Raw genomic sequence first — 20823 nt, 5'->3', positions numbered from 1 at the left:
CATTTCCACCATAAATTGGTGCAGAAAATGTTTCCATAATGCAGCAAAGTAAGTATTTAATGCTCAAAGTTGTTAATGTAATAAAATTTACTAGTTTCACCGTAAGGTTGAGGATCGTGCGGGACTGATCTAAGATTGCTCTAACATGTCACTGAATATTAATTAAAAAATAGTAGAAATTCCTACCTACCTCCTTTTGTTATTGGCAAGTGGAATATTCCCCTTGAGATGAAGCTAACAGAGAGGACATTACTCACAGCTCTTCTGCTGCTATAGCTAACATCACAACAACAACATGTCACGGTGAACTAGAAAGTAAGCTGAATGTCCGTGGGCAAGTCATTTAACATTACTGACACACACATCATGGCAGGTACGGCTGGAATAGTGTTGTGGGTCCGCAACTTTGTTAGTTTCCCATTGACAGAACCAGGGCTGAGGACAAACACCGGCACACCGGTAGACAGAACGGACAGCTAGCGGACCATGAGGAGATATTCTCTGAATCTGACAAAATCCCTCCTTTAAAGTTAGTGGTTTATGGAATACCATGACAAATACACAGAGGCCTGGTGGTAGTTGAGTTTATGGGAGAAAACAGTTTAATGAATTTGTGAGATGTGGTCACTTAATGAATGTTTGTGTTTTGAGTTCTGAAAAAGTTGATAATGTGACTTAGCAATTGTTAAAAATAATGAAGCTGTTCAGTGGATATTGGACCAGAACAGGGAACAAAATGTTGTGCACCATGCTAGTTTTATCTGTTATCAATCAATCTACTGTATGTGGTTTATGTATGTACTTCTGCTTTAGTGTCTAATAATGCAGCCCGGTGGTGTGTGATTTAGTTTTTTTTAGCATTAATACCATACTCATGTCAGTGCTGTGTATGGCTTGTATGTGCTTCTGTGTTGATCACCATTATGACCTTTTGTATTTCTGGAACCTCAAAAGCTTCTATTATTATTCTTGAGTTTTCATGTTTGAAAATCTGAATGTGTGGCTGTTCCCCACAGTACTCTCTGGATGAGCTGGAGGAGATGATGCTTTGTCTGCAGCAGTTTCGCTCTGTGCTCAGCAATATGGAGGAGCAGCTGTCTGAAGACCAAGCTGCAGTTTACACATCTCTGTCTGACCAGGACAGGTACACACTGCACTACTTTACAAAGCTTTGCTGACATGTACAGGCTGCAAGGTTTCAACGTTGTGACACCTGTACTTTAAAGAGCCATAGTAGGTGCTTTAGTTTGCACTGGGACAACGGGGAGCTTCAGTTTATGGAGCTGTTTGAACCTGACATGTACATGGAGCCTCTGTCACAGATAATAGAGCAGGAGGATGCTACACTGCATCTCTGTCCTCAGAAAACAGACAAAGCTCCTTGTTTAACAGAAAAGCACTTGAAGGTAAACTCCTTAGGTTCCAACAGCTATGACAGTGTTCACTCACTCAACACACAAAAAGAAAGAGTATCTGTAAGATCTACCAATGTAATGTACAGTGGATTTTCTAAAAGTCAAAACAAAAATGACAACAACATGTATGTGTGCAAAAGAAATGATGCAATCTGTAATGCAATTTTTAAAGGTCGTGTTTATAAAGTGAACTTGATCAAGAGCCAGTGTGAACCAAATATTCTAGATCTGCTGTCATCACAGCAGTACAGGATGATGCAATACACGTACTAAAATCAAGGCAGACAATAAGTGTGTGTGTGTGTGTGTGTGTGTGTGTGCGCGTAGGGAGAAGGTTCGGGACATAATGGAGCTGAGGCAAAAAGTAAAACAGGAGGCTGGAGAGCTGGAGATGCAGCTGAATGAACTGGCCCATCACTATGACGACAGCTTGAAAATGGTAACACACTCTGCTGGTAGAGTAGTCCATATAGAAAATGCCCTGATGATGTTGTAACATGTAAAATGTACTAAAATACTGGCTCTACACTGCCAGCTGGATGGAGAGTTTTAGATTTAAGTCACTATATGGCTGTGGCTCAGGGGATAGAGCGGGTTGGCCGATAATCGGAAGGTCGGCGGTTCAATCCCTGGCTACCCCTGGTTGCGTGTCGAAGTGTCCTTGGGCAAGATACTGAACCCCGAATTGCCCCTGGCGGCTATTCCGCCAGCGTATGAATGTGTGTGAATGTTAGTTTCCGTTTGAGCACTTAGGCTCAGTGTATGAATGTGTATGACTGGTGAATGCAGATGTAGTGTAAAAGCGCTTTGAGTGGTCGAAAAGACTAGAAAGGCGCTATACAAGTACAGAGCATTTACATTCTATATTATAGAACAGCACTGCACTCACTGCATTTGTTATGCCACTTTGTGTTTATTTGACAGGGAGCACAGGCAGAGAGGAGAGGAACACAAGGAGCCGGTTGCACCAACAGGGTTTTACTAAGCCTGGTCCTAATTTCTTAGTAGGTCTTAGTTAAGACCAGTCTTTAGAGTTGACCTAATGTCGGTTGCACCAACCAAACTTAGCCTAGGCTTAACTACGCCTGGTCTTAGCGATGCGCGTTCATGTGAATGGCCACAGAACTATAGTGGTTGCCTAGGGGCATGCGTTGCTGGGTTATGCTGTAAACTATCTTCCGCTGTTTTGTTAACTTGTAGCTGTCTCAATGGAGGATCAAGAAAAAGGAAAGGAAATTTCACCGACATTGAGATACGAAAGTTAATTGAGCTGTAAAGTCAGCACAGACACACACTGACTGAAAAAAACAACATGGAAACGGAGGCGATTAACGATTGCTCTGACTCCGGCTGCCTTCGGACAGAGAGCGATGTGAGGAAGAAGTGGAAAGACCACCTGAGATAGCAAAAAGAGATTTGTCTTCAAAAAAACACCACCCGACCGGCAGGAGTCCTCCCCCAAAAACTTCCGTTTACAGTACCATAATTGTGGATATCTTTGGTGCGGAAAGTGGCGGTACCGATCTGGAAGAAACTGCTGTCTCTCCAGAGATGGATGTCGACCACTCAAGCGAGAGTGTGAATTGTGAAGGTGTGCAGCCTATATATTGGAGTAGCCTACAATAACAGTTTTAGTAGTTGTCAGATAACAGTAGGCCTATGACAGATTCTCTGTATTTTCAGACTCGATGGAGGCCCAAGTCACTCCACAAAATTCTCAAGAAGACAGCAGCGGTGCACCGCCGGTGAAACGGAGGAGGAGGCTGGATGATCTGCAGCAGACACTTCTTGAGAAAGAAATTGTTAGAGTGGAAGCTGAAACAAAGAAATTATAGGAAGAGCAAGAAAAGCTGGAACTTGAAAAACAAAAAATATCGTTAGAAATACAGTTGGTCCAACAACAGATAAGCAGGTCATCTTTGCCTATTTCTGAAGAGGATGGGCGGTCTTTTGTAATTCTGTAAATAAGCCTACTGGACTTTCTTTGTGGCTTATTTTTTATGGTTTACAACCTGGAGATAATTAGCAGAATTATTTTTAGTGACGCTATAGTTTTTAACATTTATAAAGAATTAATGATGCGTGTACGGACTAGTCGTCCACCGACATCTTCATGCCCTGCATGGTCCACAGGGTCGGCACCTTCCTCCGGCACCGGCTGATGGTGTTGCCTAGGGAGAGGGATCCTCTTGGTGACACAGATGTTGTGGAGGACAGTGCACGATGCTATTACGGTGCAGACTCGCTCAGGGTGCATCCGCATCTCTCCATGAAGACAATGAAACCTAGAAAAAATAATTAATGATTAGGCTACTGTAAAACGTAAATGTTCAATTCAATTCAATTTTATTTATATAGCGCCAAATCACAACAACAGTTATCTCACAGCGCTTTTCATAAAAGAGCAGGTCTAGACCATACTCTATGATGCTATTTACAGAAGCCCAACAGTTCCCACCAAGAGCAAGCACTAGGCGACAGAGGCAAGGAAAAACAGAATCCTCGAGCAGAACCATGGCTCAGGGTGGACGGCCATCTGCAAATGTGTCACTTTTGGCGAGTTTTATATAGCCTAGGCCTAGTATATGTAGTTTTCAGTGATCTAGTGACCACACTATATCAGCACCATGGATAGCAGCACAGACACTGCGGAAAGAATTTTACCTGTGCTTGAAGACACCGATGCAATGCTCAACGAGGGACCTAGTGGTGGTGTGGATGGTGTCATACCGTAGTTCTTGCTCAGTCCTCGGAGCAATTATAGGCGTCATCAGCCAGTGTTTCAGTGGGTATCCACTGTCGCCGAGAAGCAGCCCATTTACTCTTCCAGCCTCGAAATTCTGGTATAACGCACTCTCTCGGAGGATGCGTGCATCATGGGTAGATCCAGGCCATCTTGCCACCAAATTAAAGATTTTATAATTGGCGTCACAAGCAATCTGCACATTGATTGAATGGTATCCCTTGCGGTTGACATACAGATACTCATGCTCAGATGGTGCCTGGATCGTGAGTTCCATCGATGCAGCCCTCAATACGAGGAATGCCAGAAGCCCGGAGAAATCGGTGTTTCATCACAGCAGACTCGGCCTCAGTGGGGAGGTGAGCAGCTCGCGGAAGGCGACCGACATGCGGTAGATTTGTGGACATTAATCATGTCTCCAACAGTGTTTTGAAAAGCACCATTAGCATAAAAACGTAGCGCTATTAACAGCTGTAATGCGGGTGTCAATGCTGCGTTGTGATCCGACACCAACTGTAAGTCGGATGACAGCTCTTCAACAAGTTCATATATATCTCTCCGACAGAATCGAAACCTCTGAATCAGCTCCTCTTCATTGTAAATGTCCAATGGATTGCTTCTGTCCCTATTAACTCTCCCGTCTAAAAGCCCGCTCATTGTAAAGTCTGTGTATAAGGCGCGCCATGTCTTTACTGCTGAGTTATCAAGTGGTCACTATAGAAACTTGCCTAGATTTTGACTTTACGCCTGCTACTGACTAGGCGTAACATTTACGCGAGAAGAGGACTTAAGCCTGGATGGTGCAACTATGTTAACTATTAGGTCGGACTTAGAATGCTGAGTTAAGACCTACTTACCTTAAGACTAGGCGTGAGCCCTGTTGGTGCAACCAGCTCCAGGACACACCACCTTTCGCATTTGTATTAAGTATTTGTTGATGAAGCGTTCCTTCTTTTCAAAAATGTTTTCTTTTAAAATTATACTGAATCTATTTTCAGTTTTTTGTTCCTGTATAAGTAAAGTAGTATCTTGTTATCGGAGGATTTCTTTGCTGATTATAATTCTATGTGCTTGAGCAGAAGATGCACAGACTGTTGGACGAGCAGTCTCTGCTCTGCTCTCAGCTCAGAGTCTTTCTTCCTGGAACGAGTCCCACCCCCAGCAGGACAGTAGCCACTCAGTGCTGCTTGCTGCCCTGGAGCCCTCCGGCTGATGTGCAGCATGGCCAGGCCTCCTCCTGGAGCACCATGAATGTACACTCCCAGTCACAGTCACTTCTTGGATCAGAGAGCATCTGTGAGGGCATGGGCTGTTTTCCCACTAAGGCAGACAAGCTGGACATAGTGGGCTTCCTCCAGAGAGTAAGGACATCACATTAAGATCTGTAATATTAACATATATCATGTAATCCTGATGCAGGAGACCGCAACTGATTCAAGTGGCCTCTAGGAAAAATGTTTGTGCTGATTACACAACACAATAATAATTAAAGCTGCAAGCAGCGTTGGGCGGGCCCTCGCACTTGTAGCGCGTCCGCGCTTGAGCTGGCCGAGTTGCATATTCTCGAGCTCTGCCGGTGCGGCTGTGAATTTCCTACGCGGTTCCGACGCCGCATGAAGGTGCTATATGTCACTTCCTGTGTCTCCTATGTGGAGCTACATAGCACTTGCCGCTATGAATATAAATCGGTATTGGCGTGTAGATGTCTGCGGGGTGGGAGAGTTATCAAGCACGTAAAGTTTGGTTCAGATGTGAGCATGTACACTGAACAATAATGTACCCAAACTATAAAATAAATTCCTTTTATATTTCCCTGCCTTGTTGTTTATGTGTACATACAGAGGAAGAATGTGAGAACAGCACACATTTCATCGTTACTGTGTGTTAGAGTATGGGAGAACAGTGGATACTTTTAATACAGCCCACACCCCTAATACTGTGTAACTATAACAAGTAGAGAACAGAAGAAAAAGATGTTCTTTCCTTACAACTGTCTTGCATAGCTTATTCATATTGTGTAATGAATGAAAATAAATAGGCCTACTAGGCTCCTCTCTACTTTGACATTTAAGATTAGCTTGTTTCATCCACCTTCATACACATGTGACATTACTGTACAACTTGAGAAAGGTGAGTTGTTTTCTGCTCCAGCCTGCCTAAAAGAAAAGCGTTTGGGGGATTAAATGGACTTTATTAGCTGCAGGATGAACTCAGAACAGACTCATTTCTCACCTTTTTATTCTAAATCATGCAACGAAGAAGAAGAAATGCATAAGAAATCCTGGGACAAAATCTGTAGTCAAATACTGTACAGCATGTAGTCTGATGAACAAGACTTGTGTTATAGCTGACTTGGGTGGTGAAATGTTTAATTTTTTTAATTCTTGTGGTCATAGTTGTCCACAACTCAAATCAGAATATAAGAAGAAATGTTTTATACCACCTCAAGAAGGCTTCCTATCAGAAAGGTAGGAAGGTATTTCAAATGTACAACTGCAGTACTTAAATCTAAGTAAAGTAATTTCCCTGACATTTTTGTGTTACTTTACTTTTAATAGACGCATGTAAGAGGTTTTATACTTCCTGTGAGTATAATCCAATCAATCTTATTTTCATACTGTATATCCGTTGTGTAATTTGATAAATTGTGTTGTATGTCGTGCTCGCATCGCATCTTAGAGAAGACTCTGACTGCAACATGCGTCTTTGTAAATAGAGAAACAGACAACTCTGCCTGTCAGCTCGCTTTGCTCCGTTAAAACTGAATTTACCATACAGAATTGAACCAGATTTAGCTGCAGCTAGCTGACCGTGTGCTTCTCCCTATACCACAGTTCTGTGTCCATGCATGCAGCAAACGTCTCGGGTTACGTATGTAACCCTGGTTCTCCGAGAAGGGGAACGAGACACTGCGTCGGTTACGACACTATGGGAACGAGATACCCACTAAACCGTGCCGAAAACCCCGCCTGCCCCTGTGTGCAATAAAGTGGCACGACTAAGAGGAGAGCGCACGAGTGCCAGGTGCCGAAGGAAGGTCAAGACTGTAAAACCGAATGAATGTGTGCGGAGTGGCCCACCCAGCCGCTAAACAACATCCTGCAAGAGGCCCCGGAAAGGAGGGCTCGAGAGGCCGCCTTGCCTCTGGTAGAATGAGCCCTCACAGCCACAGGTGAAGGCAAACCGCGCACCTGATAGGCCAGAGACTTGGCTACACCCGGATATTCCTGACCATAACGATGGCTTTCAGACCTTTCGGGCTGACAGGGATTGTACTGGGAGTGGTAAGCGTAAAGGCGGGGGACTTCTAATTAACAACAGATGGTGTAAACCCGGTTAATCACTGTTAAAAAAATTTATCTGTAGCCCAGACATTGAACTGCTTCCTGTGAGACTCCGGCCATATTATCTGCCACAGGAAATTTCACATGCCACCGCTGTTGCTGTTTACATTCCGCCCTTTGCCAACTCGACGTCGGTATGTAATGTCATCCACACCTGACTCAACACCTGAGGCTCTCATAGTGATTATATAACTGTTGCTGTTTTGACTGAGATCTATTTCAACACCTCTATCAAAGTATTTATTTATTTAAATTTTTTGCCACTATCAAAGCACCATAATCTGACCGGGCCATATATTATTGCTGGCAGGCAGTATTGGCAAGGGTCCATAATCACCAAGAGAAGTAACATATTTCCCTTGTCAATGTTGTAAAATGCCTTTGTAAATTTTATCTATTATGTGGTTTCTTTAATCATTTTATAATTCAATAAAAAACAACTTTATAATTGACTGTGGTGCAGAAACAGTGACAATGTTACACACTCTTGGCTTACATTTTCCATATTATTTGTAAGAGGCCAAGTCGCAATAACATATAATTTTACTGAATAATTAAGTAAATATAATTTCTTAATATATTTATCTAAAGAAATTTCTTGAATGGCTACTCCCTACTGATGACCACATCTTTTGACCTGTGTCAGCCCCTGTAGCTATCAATGGAATCAGCCATTGATACCGAACCGGTCTGACTGTTTGACCTGTCATACCTCTTTTTACTGATGAAGCCACATTCCCAGATGCCAGCTATTTACTTTGTGACTTGGTGTTATTATGCCGATCTAACAAAATAAAACTCAAGTTGTATAAACTTGTAGCTTTTATGTTGTATCTTTTTTGAATTCCCTGCAAAACTGGAAGCCTCCACTCAAGCACCACAGTCAACTGGTTTCTTTTTTGAAGCTGACAACCCGTGTTTCCTTCTCTTTAGGAATGAAGCTGTTAAAGACAGAGAAGCAGATGGTCCACCTAGAGGATGAGGAGCATGTGAAGGATTAAACCCTATCTTTTGCAGTGATTTTGTGTCCACACTCTTAATAAATCCTGACCCAACATAAATGGTGCTATGAGTCTACTTGCTGATTTATCAAGGAAAAGACACAAAATAGTGACATTTTGAAATGTGGGTTTCTCAACTTGAACCAAGTTAAACGAGCATAAGAAGAAATACAGGGTTTTTTGCCACCAGTCCAAAAATACCGACTTTGCTACATTGTTAACAGCTTTTGAAAACACTCACAGAAAAGTCTACTGTGAATGGTGCATTGCAGTTTGTGGCGTGTGAGAGTTTTTGAACCAGGGACAGATACACGATACACCAGCAGCACCAACACAACCCATGGCACACTTTACGCAAACAAGATTACTGAACAATATTTTTAACAATAACTTCCGTTAAACAGATGTGAAACAGAACAAGGAGCGTGTTGCTATCAGGAGGAAGCGGCTAGAAGGACAGTGGCACAATGATATCTAAAAAAAAATCTACATCTATCCACGGCAGAGGCTCTCAATCCACAACCTGGAGGAGGAACTAGTATAAATGAGTGTATTAGTATAATAGTATATCACGAAATAAAAAGTATAATGTTCAGTAATAGTATATTGTCAGTATAATGTTATATTAATTATTCTAGCCATTATAATTTCATATAACAGCATACTATTTTACCAGTAGTTTTTTAAATCCAGTTACAGCTGTTTCATTTCTGTGGGTTGTTTTTATTCATTAAAGTTTTTTAGCCTAGTTTATTTTTTTGTTCATTCACATGTTTAGTTTACTTAGTATCTGTTTTGTCTCGTATCTTAGTTTTAGTCCTGCATTTTAGTTCTGTGTCTTTGTGTTTATTCCTGGTTCTGTGCGTTTTGTTATTTTGGCCTTGTCTGTTCAGTGTTCTGTTTGATCCTAGTTTCTGTCTTTTTTCTGTTACATTTGTAGTCTATTTGTATGATTAGTTCTTTATTCTGTTCTGTATTCCAGCTCCTGTTTGTTTCTTCTATTGTGTTAGTTGCCAGTGCCATGTGTTCAGTGTTCAGTCTGCTTGTTTCATGTTCTGTTTAGTTTTCATCTATTGAGTGTTCAGTTTGTATGTCTGCATTTTGGTCTGGTCTGGTCCTCAATTGATTTCATCTGCTTGCCTGTGCTTGTATTCTGTCTAATTACTTCATGTCCTCCACCTGGTCTTGTTCCTGCCCTGCTTGTTACTTGGTGTTTAAATGTTTGCTTGTTCTGTTCAGTCTTTGTTACGTCCTCATTGTATGTGAGTTATTGTTTTATTGTTGTTCCCTTTAGGATTCCCTACCTTTGGACTTACCCCCTGGATTGAACTTTGTATCTTGTTTTTGGTTTTTCCTTGTGGATTATGTTTCGGGTTGGAGTATCCTTTGGTTTGGACATTTGCCGCTGTGCTCCCAGCATAAGCCTGTTTAGTTTGTTTAATAAATCTTTATATTGAAATGCAACCTCCTCATCTATTGTCTGCATTTGGGTCCAAGCCTCTGTTCTCTGACAATGCACTCAGCCTTCTTATGACACTAGTTTATTCAGAATTGCCATGCATATACATGTACTTTCCCTCTCGCATACACATATGAAACCAAACTCATTCACACACAACTGAATATCTTACACACATACAAGTGATATGCTTTTACATATACAACTGAAAAGCTCACACACATGCAAGTGAAATGTATGTTGTATAAAATTTCAGTACGTTATACGAGAGGATTTCAGTTGAAACAGAAGGCGTTACAGTTGAAACGGAAGTTGTTTAAATAAGAGCACGCTTCTCATAATACAAGCGAACAACTGTTGATTATACGACGTCATTATGTTTATTGTTTCTGACAACTATTGGTGCGTATTATGATTTCTTCCAAAGTATATGCTCCACTTCAAACTAATCAGATGGGTTTACTTTGGGTAGGCCAACTGCTAGTTATCAAATGCCAGCATACCAGCGCTGGGAGGCGCCATAGGGACTGAGCAGACTCCTGGCAGAGCTGGAGAAGGAGAGACGCACACTTGTATCAAGTAGGGTTGATAGGTAAGTTAAGAAACCACTCGACTGACATTTTTGTTCATTGTGTGACATTAAATCAAGCCTAATGTTATTACAGCCAAGTGCCACTGTGCCATACTGTTCTCATCAACTACCTAGCGTAAGTTAGTTTAAGTTAGAAGCTAGCTAACGTTAGCTTTTGTTGCCCATATTTGTGCAAAGGTAGTTAATGTTAGCCCTGATAGGAAGTGTTCCCCCAGTCACGGGAGCATGCATGTCTACAGCTATGAAGGTTGACCAGCAATTTCACCAAAGTAAAGGAAAAATATAACGTGGATTGTTTAATCTATCATTTTAGTATTGTTATTAACAAGTTTTAGCAAGCAACACCTGGCTCATGTGTCAAAATAAAAGGTTTTATTCTTCTGCAGGCTAACGATACGTGTTATCGAATTTTGTCTGACGATGTTATAATTAAGATGGAGTTAAACACTTGGTCATCCATGTTACTGTTTGGAGGCCAGATCCAGACACGCTGTAACCATTTTTAACACTTTGCCCACCTCAATTACATCTTGCCTACTTGACTCGAAATGTACATTGAACTGAATGCAGCATTGTAGACAATATTTTTTCCTTGTAATCCACGTTTCCATTGCAAGTAATAGCTTTTAGATATTGTTGTAAAATGTTCTGAATCCCCCCTCCTTAAAGGGCAAATTTATCATAATTATTAAATAATGCAAGTGATTACAGTACTGTTCCTACCAGCCTGTGCAGTCTGCCAGAATTTTTATCCCCCTCAATAATGCACAGAAGAATAAAAGCATTTTTTGACAAATAAGCCAGGCATTGCTTGCTTTGCAAAACCTTGTTAATGAAACAACAATACTAAAACGATAGATTAAATAATCCACATGTTATAATTTTCACTTTGTTGAAATCGTTGTAACCTAGCTGGTATGTCATCTTATCTCCAAAACAAACAGACCCGGTCATTAAAACATAAAAAACAAATAAAGCAGTTTCATCCTAAAAAATGTGTGTCTGTTCAGCAGGGTGTGCCAGGGGGAAAAACACATAGCTGGGATGTACACCATCTTTCTCATTTAATACCTTCGACAGCCCAAGCTAATCTGCTTAGTGTGTGTGCTTTTGTCAATAACTGTCACCCTGTATTGTGAGTTGCCATAGGAGCTGAAAGCAACTTACAATTGCTATACGTGTCAGAAGTCGTACACCTATGGAGCAATTAGGGATTCAATCAGGGACACATTGGTGGACGTGTCACAGTGGGTAGTTGAACACGGGTCTCTCACACCAAAGGCATGAGTCTTATCCATTGCGCCATCACTACCTCCGACACAATAGTGGACATTTAATGGACATAAAACACAAATGTGGACAATATTTAAAACCACAGTGGACGATGAGGAGATCCAGTGCTGCTCTTCCTAGCAGGGAGTCGAAAAAGAAGTAGAAAAGGCCTTTTCTAACTATGGCTACCATTATGCAAGCAAAATAGCTCATGTATTATATTTAACTTAACATTAGCGTGACATTGACTTTTTGAAATTTTTATAATCAAGTTACTCATAACTAAAGTTATGTGAAAATCTGAAATCAGGTTTAATTTATTTGCTTCAAATAGATTGTTAGACATTTAGTTATTAGTTAGTTAGTCATGGAGTTCCTCAAGGATCTGTCCTCGGACCAATCCTCTTCACTTTATATATGCTTCCCTTAGGCAATATTATCAGGAAATATTCCATAAGCTTTCATTGTTATGCAGATGATACTCAGTTATATCTATCGATCAAACCAGATGAAACTCATCAGTTAGCTAAACTTCAAATGTGCCTTCAGGATGTTAAAACCTGGATGACCTGTAATTTTCTAATGTTAAACTCAGATAAAACTGAAGTTATTGTTCTGGGGCCTAAGCACCTCCGTGACGCATTATCTAAAGATATAGTTTCCCTTGATGGCATCGCCCTGGCCTCCAGCACCACTGTGAGGAATCTTGGAGTTATCTTTGATCAGGACATGTCGTTTAAGTCTCACATTAAGCAAATTTCAAGGACCGCCTTTTTTCACCTACGTAATATTGCAAAAATCAGGAACATCCTGTCTAAAAATTATGCAGAAAAACTACTCCATGCATTTGTTACTTCTAGGCTGGATTACTGCAATTCCTTATTATCAGGCTGCTCGAAAAAGTCCATTAACACTCTTCAGCTGATCCAGAATGCTGCTGCACGTGTTCTGACAGGAACCAGGAAAAGAGATCACATTTCTCCTGTTTTAGCTTCTTTGCATTGGCTTCCAGTAAAATCCAGAATAGAATTTAAAATCATTCTTCTTACCTACAAAGCTCTTCATGGTCAGGCACCATCTTATCTTAAAGAGCTCATAGTACCTTACTACCCCACCAGAGCACTGCGCTCCCAGAATGCAGGGTTACTTGTGGTTCCTAGAGTCTCCAAAAGTAGACTAGGAGCCCAAGCGTTCAGCTATCAAGCTCCTCTCCTGTGGAACCAGGTTCCAGTTTGGGTTCAGGAGGCAGACACCATCTCCACATTTAAGAGTAGGCTTAAGACTTTCCTCTTTGATAAAGCTTATAGTTAGGGCTGGCTCAGGTGAGTCCTGAACCTTCCCTTAGTTATGCTGCTATAGGCCTAGACTGCCGGGGGATTTCCTATGATGCACTGAGCTCCTCTACTTTCTCTCCCTCTGTATGCAACCTCATCCCATTATTGCATGTTACTAACACAACTTCTCCCCTTTCTGGTAGTCTTGTGCTTTCTCGTCCCTCTCCTCTCTCCTCCTATCACTTCCTGCAGGTGTTTCTGGCTCTGGAGCTGTGGAGTCTGGATCTGTGGCTGCGGGTCACCTGCTGCCCCCGTGTTCCTGCTCGACACCCTCTGCTGCAACGACTATTGTTACTAGTCCTATTGTTATTATTGTTATTATAATCATTAACATTACAACTGTTACCATTAACACTACTATAAATATCTGTACCATTTTTCATTTAGTCTATAGCAACATCACCTTTACTCTCTGTATATTGTGTGTATATTGTGTAGGCTGCCTCCCTCCCCTCTCTCTCTCCTTCCATCCCTCTCTTTTTCTCTCTGTTCCTCTCCTGCCCTCTCTCTCTCTCTCTCTCTCTCCCTCTCTCTCCTTCACCCTCGAGGCAGATGGCCGCGTGAGTTTGGTTTCATATGTGTATGTGAGAGGAAAAGTACATCTGAATAATGTCCCTAGGGTCCCCTCATAGAAATGAGTGTCACAAATACAGATACAAATTTAATTAAATTGCACTCTTTTGCGGTTATATAATAGCAGAGAATTACATCGTGATTGCAATTGTGATTAGATCGTTGTGCAGCCCTATATTTAATCATCACTAGCTTTGGTGGATGCACTTCTTTGTTTCATACAACATTTACATTTACATTATATACAATAGAAATACCATATACTGCTACACATTTGATCACCATCAGTGTGGACACAGCAGTCAAAATCTGATTTCCATTTGCCGAACACTGAACAAAACCAATCCATTTTCTGTTACAGCATCTTTTTTACTTCCTGGCCAATGATTTCTAAACTCAGCAAAAAAGAAAGGTCCTCTCACTTTCAACTGCTTTTATTTTCAACAAACTCATAATGTGAAAATATTTGTATGAACATAAAAATATTCAACAACTAAGACATAAACTGGATTAAGTTTCACAGACATGTGACTAACAGAAATTGAAAAATTTATCCTGAACAAAGGGAGGTCAAAATCAATAGTAACAGTCAGTATCTAGTGTGGCAACCAGTACTGCATAAAGTACTGCAGTGCATCTTGTCTTCATCAACTGCACCAGATTTGCTAGTTCTTGCTGTGAGATGTTATCCTTCTCTTCCACCAAGGCACACGCAAGTTCCCGGACATTTCTGGGGGGAATGGGTCTAGCTCTCAAGGGTACCACATGAGGAAAGAGGATGTCATCCCTGTAATTCACAGCATTGAGATTGCCTGCAATGACAACAAACTCAGTCCAATGATGCTGTGGCAAACCACCAGTCCAGTCTCTCTCAGCTTACTGCAGACAGTCTGAGTACTGATGGAGGGATTGTGTGCTCCTGGTGTATCTCGGGCAGTCCCGCTGTGGTGAATCAGCAAGGAGAATCAGCTGTCTTTCCTGTCTCTCTGTAGCGCTCTCTTAAGCCTAGTTCATCCTATACGATTTTAAGCCATCAGGCTGTTATCTGGGGTAAATCAGCGATCGATCGGCGGCATAGACTGTATAAAAGAAGTGAATGTAGTCATCGTGACGTCACCCGTTGATTTGTGGACTGCCGTTTTGAAGCCTTGAGTTTGTCCGATAGGGTGCCGCCATGTTGATTTTTTGCAACCAGGAAGTACCCGGACGTGACCATATTTTGGACGAGACAGTGGAGCTAATGGCTGTGTGTGGAATTTGTTAACTTGCTTAGCTAGGTGCATCTGTAATTCAACTGTCATTTTAACAGAGCTGACAATTTTGTGTAGCAAACAACAGTCTTAAAACTAAATGTACTCACCAGAGAAAGTGAACAGCCAACTCCTAATATGCGTTTTCAACGGCGCTGGTTAAATTTACACAGTGCCGTGGGTACGAGTAACTCTAGCCTGATTGACAGGTTGCCATGGTAACGACTTGTCAATCACAGATAATCCCGCCCTGACGCAATCTCTGCTTAATGGTCCATTTTCCTCTAAATAGGACCATAATTTACTAAATGAACATCATGCTGTATTGACGAAGACCTGAAACTAGCGATTGAGATCTCAAACTCATTATGAAAGTGTTTACTGAGGTAATAAATCAGCTGAGAAATATGGTAATTTCACCATTATTTCTAATGGAACCGGACTTCTTTTTGCAACCAGAAGAGTCGCCCCTGCTGCACGTTCAATAGAATGCAGGTTTATGGGAGTTCCGCATTGGATTCACGTCTCAGACCAGAAGCTTCCCGCTTGGTCACTAGTCATTATGTGTGAACTACTCAACTACTCATCAAAACAGCTCCCAATGCACCGCTGACACATCGCCGACACCAGCCAGATATCTAGCATGCTAAATATCTGGAGGAGTCGGCCGACTCGACATCCACATCCAGCCAATGAGAGCAAGCCGCTGACAGAGCCAACAGCTACTTTTTCACTGCAAAACAATTCTTACTCACCTCCAGCTCTCTCTGCTCAGACAATCCCTGCTACATGCGTCTACTAATCCTTTCGTTCACCCATATTACCTAACAGAGGTTCTGACAGCCTTGTTTTATGTTTTTTATTGGAGTAGGAAGAGTATGAGATAATCTTTCCCCTGAGAAATGGAATCTGGCGATAATCCGGTCTGGGCTTGGCTCGGCTGATCTGTGTGCTCGGTCTAACAGCGGCTCTTTATCCAACTTCAGTACGTCCTTTAGCAGGGTGGTGACCGCGGTAGTGTTAACAACCGTGTCTTCAGAAACACCAACGATTCTTATGTTTTGGCGGCGTGATCTGGATTCGAGGTCCTCATATTTATTCTCCAACTTGGAAAAATCAGAAATTAAGCATTCATATTTGCACTTAAGATCAATAATGTCGTCATTACATGACGAAAGGGACACATCCACTTCCCCCACAGTACCTTTGAGAAAGGCTAACTCAGCATCCATAGCTGCTTTATCATTTGCAAGCTGGATTTTCACGGCTTGCAAGTCTGCTCTGATTGTAGATAGGTCGTCTCCCAGTGCCACTCAGAGTTCGGTTTTGAAAATCTCAGCAATGTCTTGTGTCAAACATGTTAGCAGTTCGAACTTTAAGGTGTCTGCATCGGTAAAGTTAGCTTGAGCATCAGGCCTGGGCAAGGTCGAGCCGCAAGGCGGAGATGAACCACCTGTAGCCGAGGTCGTCACATGTGAGCCAGGCCTCTGCTGCTGGGTTGTAGCACGAAGTTAAGTGTTCCTTCCAGACATTGTAACTCATTCAAACTGAATGCTAACAAGCACGGGTATCTGTTTTAAAAGATTTACCCCCCAAAAATGCGCTGAAAAATAATGGTTTAGTCGAAAATTGGCGGGAGCCTCTAAGCATACGTCCTACTCCATTGGTTGCTCAGCAGCGCCCCCCTGCCTGCCTTATTTTGCTGAAACTTTTTGTGCTTCTACTATAATTAAGTAGGCTACATAGTTAAGTGGTTTCTTTTTTTTGTCCGTTTTAACCATGTTTATTGTTGTTTTATGATTGGGAGTCTGCACAGGGTGTTTTATTTTGAAAATTGACAGGTGATTAGTTGATTGTAACTTTGTGTCTGTGAGTCTGATGTTTAAGGAGAAGTACAGGTGCAGTGATTAAAACGGAGTGGTGATAATTTCGATGAATTTTATTAAGGTTAACGCACCATTGTGCAGTAGTGAATAAATATGACCATGAAATATAATGTGCAATATCTAATATACATGCTGACGCTTAATGAGTTAAATGTATTGATTTGGCATAGTAAGTATATAAAATAAGTATATATTTTCATTTCTGGTTTATTTAAGTTTTTCAACGAATGGCTAATGGAAAATAAATGATGACGAATTGTACTGAAGACAAAATTAACTACTAAATCTGCAGGAATACAAATGAGAAAAAGAATTGAGTCATTGAGTGGAGTTCAGTAAAAGTGGGGAAGCTGCACATATCTGTGGGGATAACGTGAAAGTTGCAATGTAGGGAACTCGAACTGCGTCGGTTACGACACTATGGGAACGCCTTTAGGCGAAGCATGTCTGAACGTGAATGAAATCACTCCAATCCTATTGGCCTGTTGCTAGAACGGTAAGGTGTGACGGAATAACCGGAGGAGTATAAAGCACACCTGTACACACTCATCATTAGCTTTTTTCTATTCAGCAGGCGCGCTGTATGTTGTTTGAAGAAAGCTCCAGTCCTACAAGCAGTGTGTCTTACCTGAAGAAGAAGTCTACCAGCATGTCCGGCAACCAGATGTACAGAAGGTGTGTTTTTTCTTGCCCTCGGTACATCACGGATGGAGATTCTCATGAGATGTGTGTCTCATGTTTGGGGATGGAGCACGCACGGGCAGCTCTCGAGGGGGCTGCCTGCGCCCGTTGCGAAGCCCTTTCCGTGTGGGTACTGAGGTACAGCATGGCTCTCTTTTCCGAGGATGGCCGGATGTGTTTTCCCCGTGGCGCGGGCCCTGCGGCCGCTGAGGCGGCCCAGCGGCTTCACTCATGGGTTCACAGCGTGATCTGTCGGAGGATTTCGGGACGGCTGAGGCTTTTTCCCGACCTTCATCCGCTGGCTCCGACGCTTCCTTTCCTCGTTCGGGAGCCCGTTCTCGGCTTCTCCCGCTTGGATCCGGAGACGCTGCAGCAATCCGACTCCGAGGAGGCAGACGTGCTCAGCGCAGTGGACGATGACTTCCAGGTGTCGGGGGCGGCGTCATCTGGCCGCGCCCGACTATGACGTGCTGCTGGAGGTGGTGACTAGAGCCGTGGCTAAGCTCAACATCAACTGGCCACGGGAGGAGCAGACACCACAGGCTAGTGGTAGCTTGATGAAAGGTTTCTTAAGCACCACACGCCACCTCCACGCCGGTCCCTGCCATTCTTTCCTGAAAAGAAAGTACATGATGAACTGAGTAATCATGGGGCAGACCCTTCTCTACATGGCTTTCCATACCCCGATCACTGAACTACAGTAATGTGATGGGGGTTAGGGACCGTGGTTATGGGAGGATGCCTCGGGTGGAGGATGAGCTTGCGAGCTATCTCTCCCCTCGACTTGCGTCCTCCCTGGAGAAGCCGGCGTTACCATCCAAACCATGTCGCACCACATCCACGCTTGTGGGGAAGGTGTACATGGCAGCGGGCCAGGCAGGTGCGAGCTTGCACACCACGGTGCTTCAAGCCTACCAAGCCAACCTGCTACAGGAGATGGTTCAGAGGGGGGGTCCCTCCGAGGAAGATCTGGCGGAGCTTCGCAGACCCACGAAGCGTTAGACGCAGTGCGAAGTGTTCCGCCAGTACCTCCCTCGCCGGTCTGGACCCAAGGCAGCTGAGGCTGCCAGGCGTAGGTCCCTTCCCTCTACGAGCTCCTACAGAGAGGAGAGGAAGCAGAGTGTCGCTTCTCGGGGGCCCCCCCGAGGAGCTGGGGCAGCGAGGCGGCGCTCTCAACCTCAGCCTTCTGTGAGACGCGATCTGAGGACCGTCATCCAGTCCCGACGGAGCTCAGGGAAGAGGTCCTGAAGACCGGGGTAGGGGAGTTTTTTCTCCCGGTTACCTGCCCGGTGGTTCAGGTACTTGAGTTCCTCCAGGACCGGTTCTCTGCTGGTCTTTCCCCTTCCACCCTCAAGGTGTACGTGGCAGCTATTTCATCTTTCCACACCCCTCTGAGGGAGGGGTTCTTGGGGAACTTCCCTTGGTTGTACGTTTCCTCCGTGGTGCCCAGAGGATGAGACCTGCGACTCGGTCCAAGGTTCCCACTTGGGATCTGGCAGTGGTTCTTGGGGCGTTGGCTGAGGCCCCCTTCAAACCCCTGGAGTCAGCTGAGGCTAAGCACTTGACCCTCAAGATGGCCTTTCTCCTTGCTATCACCTCTCTGAGGAGGGTGGGCGATCTCCAAGCGCTTTCGGTTTCTCCGTAAAGCCTTGAGTTTGCCCCAAGGAATATTAGGGCTATCCTGCACCCTCGTTCAGGATACATCCCTAAAGTGCCTTCTTGTGCGGCAGGGTCCACAGTGCTGCAGGCACTTCATCCTCCACCTCATGTGACGGCGGAGGACGGGAGACTTCATCTGCTCTGCCCTGTCAGAGCACTGAGTATTTACACTCTGAGGTCCTCCCGTTGGAGGAAGGCTGACCAGCTGCTAATATGTTTTGGGTCTCCCAGGGCCGGACTCCCTGCATCCAAACATACTATTAGCAACTGGATTGTTCAGACTATTTCCCTGGCCTATCAGGTGCGCGGTTTGCCTTCACCTGTGGCTGTGAGGGCTCATTCTACCAGAGGCAAGGCGGCCTCTCGTGCCCTCCTTTCCGGGCCTCTTTGCAGGATGTTGTTTAGCGGCTGGCTGGGCCACTCCGCACACATTCATTCGGTTTTACAGTCTTGACCTTCCTTCGGCACCTGGCACTCGTGCGCTCTCCTCTTAGTCGTGCCACTTTATTGCACACAGGGGCAGGCGGGGTTTTCGGCACGGTTTAGTGGGTATCTCGTTCCCATAGTGTCGTAACCGACGCAGTTCGAGTTCCCTCGAAGGGGAACGTCTCGGGTTACGTATGTAACCCTGGTTCCCCGAGAAGGGGAACGAGAGACTGCGTCGGCCCGCCGCACCTCTCTCCCCGCCTGAAGCGCCTGCTTCATAGTTTAAGCTAATGATGAGTGTGTACAAGTGTGCTTTATACTCCTCCGGTTATTCCGTCACACCTTACCGTTCTAGCAACAAGCCAATAGGATTGGAGTGATTTCATTCACGTTCAGACCTGCTACGCCTAGAGGCGTTCCCATAGTGTCGTAACCGACGCAGTCTCTCGTTCCCCTTCTCGGGGAACCAGGGTTATATACGTAACCCGAGACGTTCCTTAGCTTGCATGATAACGTAGATATGTTAAAAAGTTAGGGAAAATAGATTATGATTATTCAGAGAGGTAACACTCTTATTTTTGGGGGGAAATAACCTTGTGAGTACATAAAAGGACTAAAGTGTTGTTTGCCTTTTTTTGTTTTTTGTTCTCCTGTGATCTGAGAGACAAGAAGGAGAGAGAGAGAGAGAGAGAGAGAGAGAGAGAAGGAGAGAGAGAGGGTGCCGTCCAGCGCGCCACAGCAAAGCAGCCCTGGTTCCAGTCTGGCCAGTATTGTGCAATCCACAAACTCTTTACAAACACCTGTGCATACGTGTCTATACTCATTTATAATTATTAGGGCTGATACACATTTAGTTTGATTCCTTTCAGGATATTATAGACACATTTGTAACAAAGAGAGTCTATTTGTGTATGCCTGCCATATTTCATGTTATGACTATCTAAGGGGAGACTTGGCAACGGACTGATCAGTTACTGTGTTTGAATATTACATATGGGAGTTTTTGTGTAGGGGTCGTTTGAAGTCAAGTTGTGTTGGAAATTGAGTGGTATTGAGCTTTTGGGACAAAACTAAGGTGAGTGGGTGCTTATTAGGTAGGAGTCTGCGCCGTGTGATTGCTGGATAACAAGATTTTTGTGATTGCTCTGGAGTTGACAAATTCCCTTGATTTTCCATTAGCGGATGTGG

At 43.6% G+C, this 20823-nt stretch overlaps 1 protein-coding gene across 3 annotated transcripts in view; it reads left to right on the top strand.

Moving 5' to 3' along the window:
- itprid1 (ITPR interacting domain containing 1) overlaps nucleotides 1-9967 on the top strand; it is a 96777-nt gene extending 86810 nt beyond the window's left edge. For 2 of the 3 annotated variants that reach the window (XM_038722496.1, XM_038722514.1), the window contains 3 exons: nucleotides 1017-1144; nucleotides 1743-1854; nucleotides 5238-5713. In XM_038722496.1, the coding sequence (XP_038578424.1) occupies nucleotides 1017-1144; nucleotides 1743-1854; nucleotides 5238-5537 (540 nt within the window). In that variant the 3' untranslated portion in view covers nucleotides 5538-5713. Of the gene's footprint in view, nucleotides 1-1016; nucleotides 1145-1742; nucleotides 1855-5237; nucleotides 5714-8435 lie in introns of those variants that run through there. The other variant, XM_038722506.1, reaches the window with a different exon arrangement.
- The last annotated feature ends 10856 nt before the right edge of the window (nucleotides 9968-20823 follow it).

The sequence above is a fragment of the Micropterus salmoides genome, unplaced genomic scaffold (assembly GCF_014851395.1).
Source record: "Micropterus salmoides isolate LMB-PRFRI ecotype aquatic unplaced genomic scaffold, ASM1485139v1 Ms_hic_scaffold_1, whole genome shotgun sequence".
Lineage (NCBI taxonomy): Eukaryota > Metazoa > Chordata > Actinopteri > Centrarchiformes > Centrarchidae > Micropterus > Micropterus salmoides.
The sequence above is the reverse complement of the archived record's forward strand: the minus strand, read 5'-3'. Positions and strand labels throughout refer to the sequence as shown.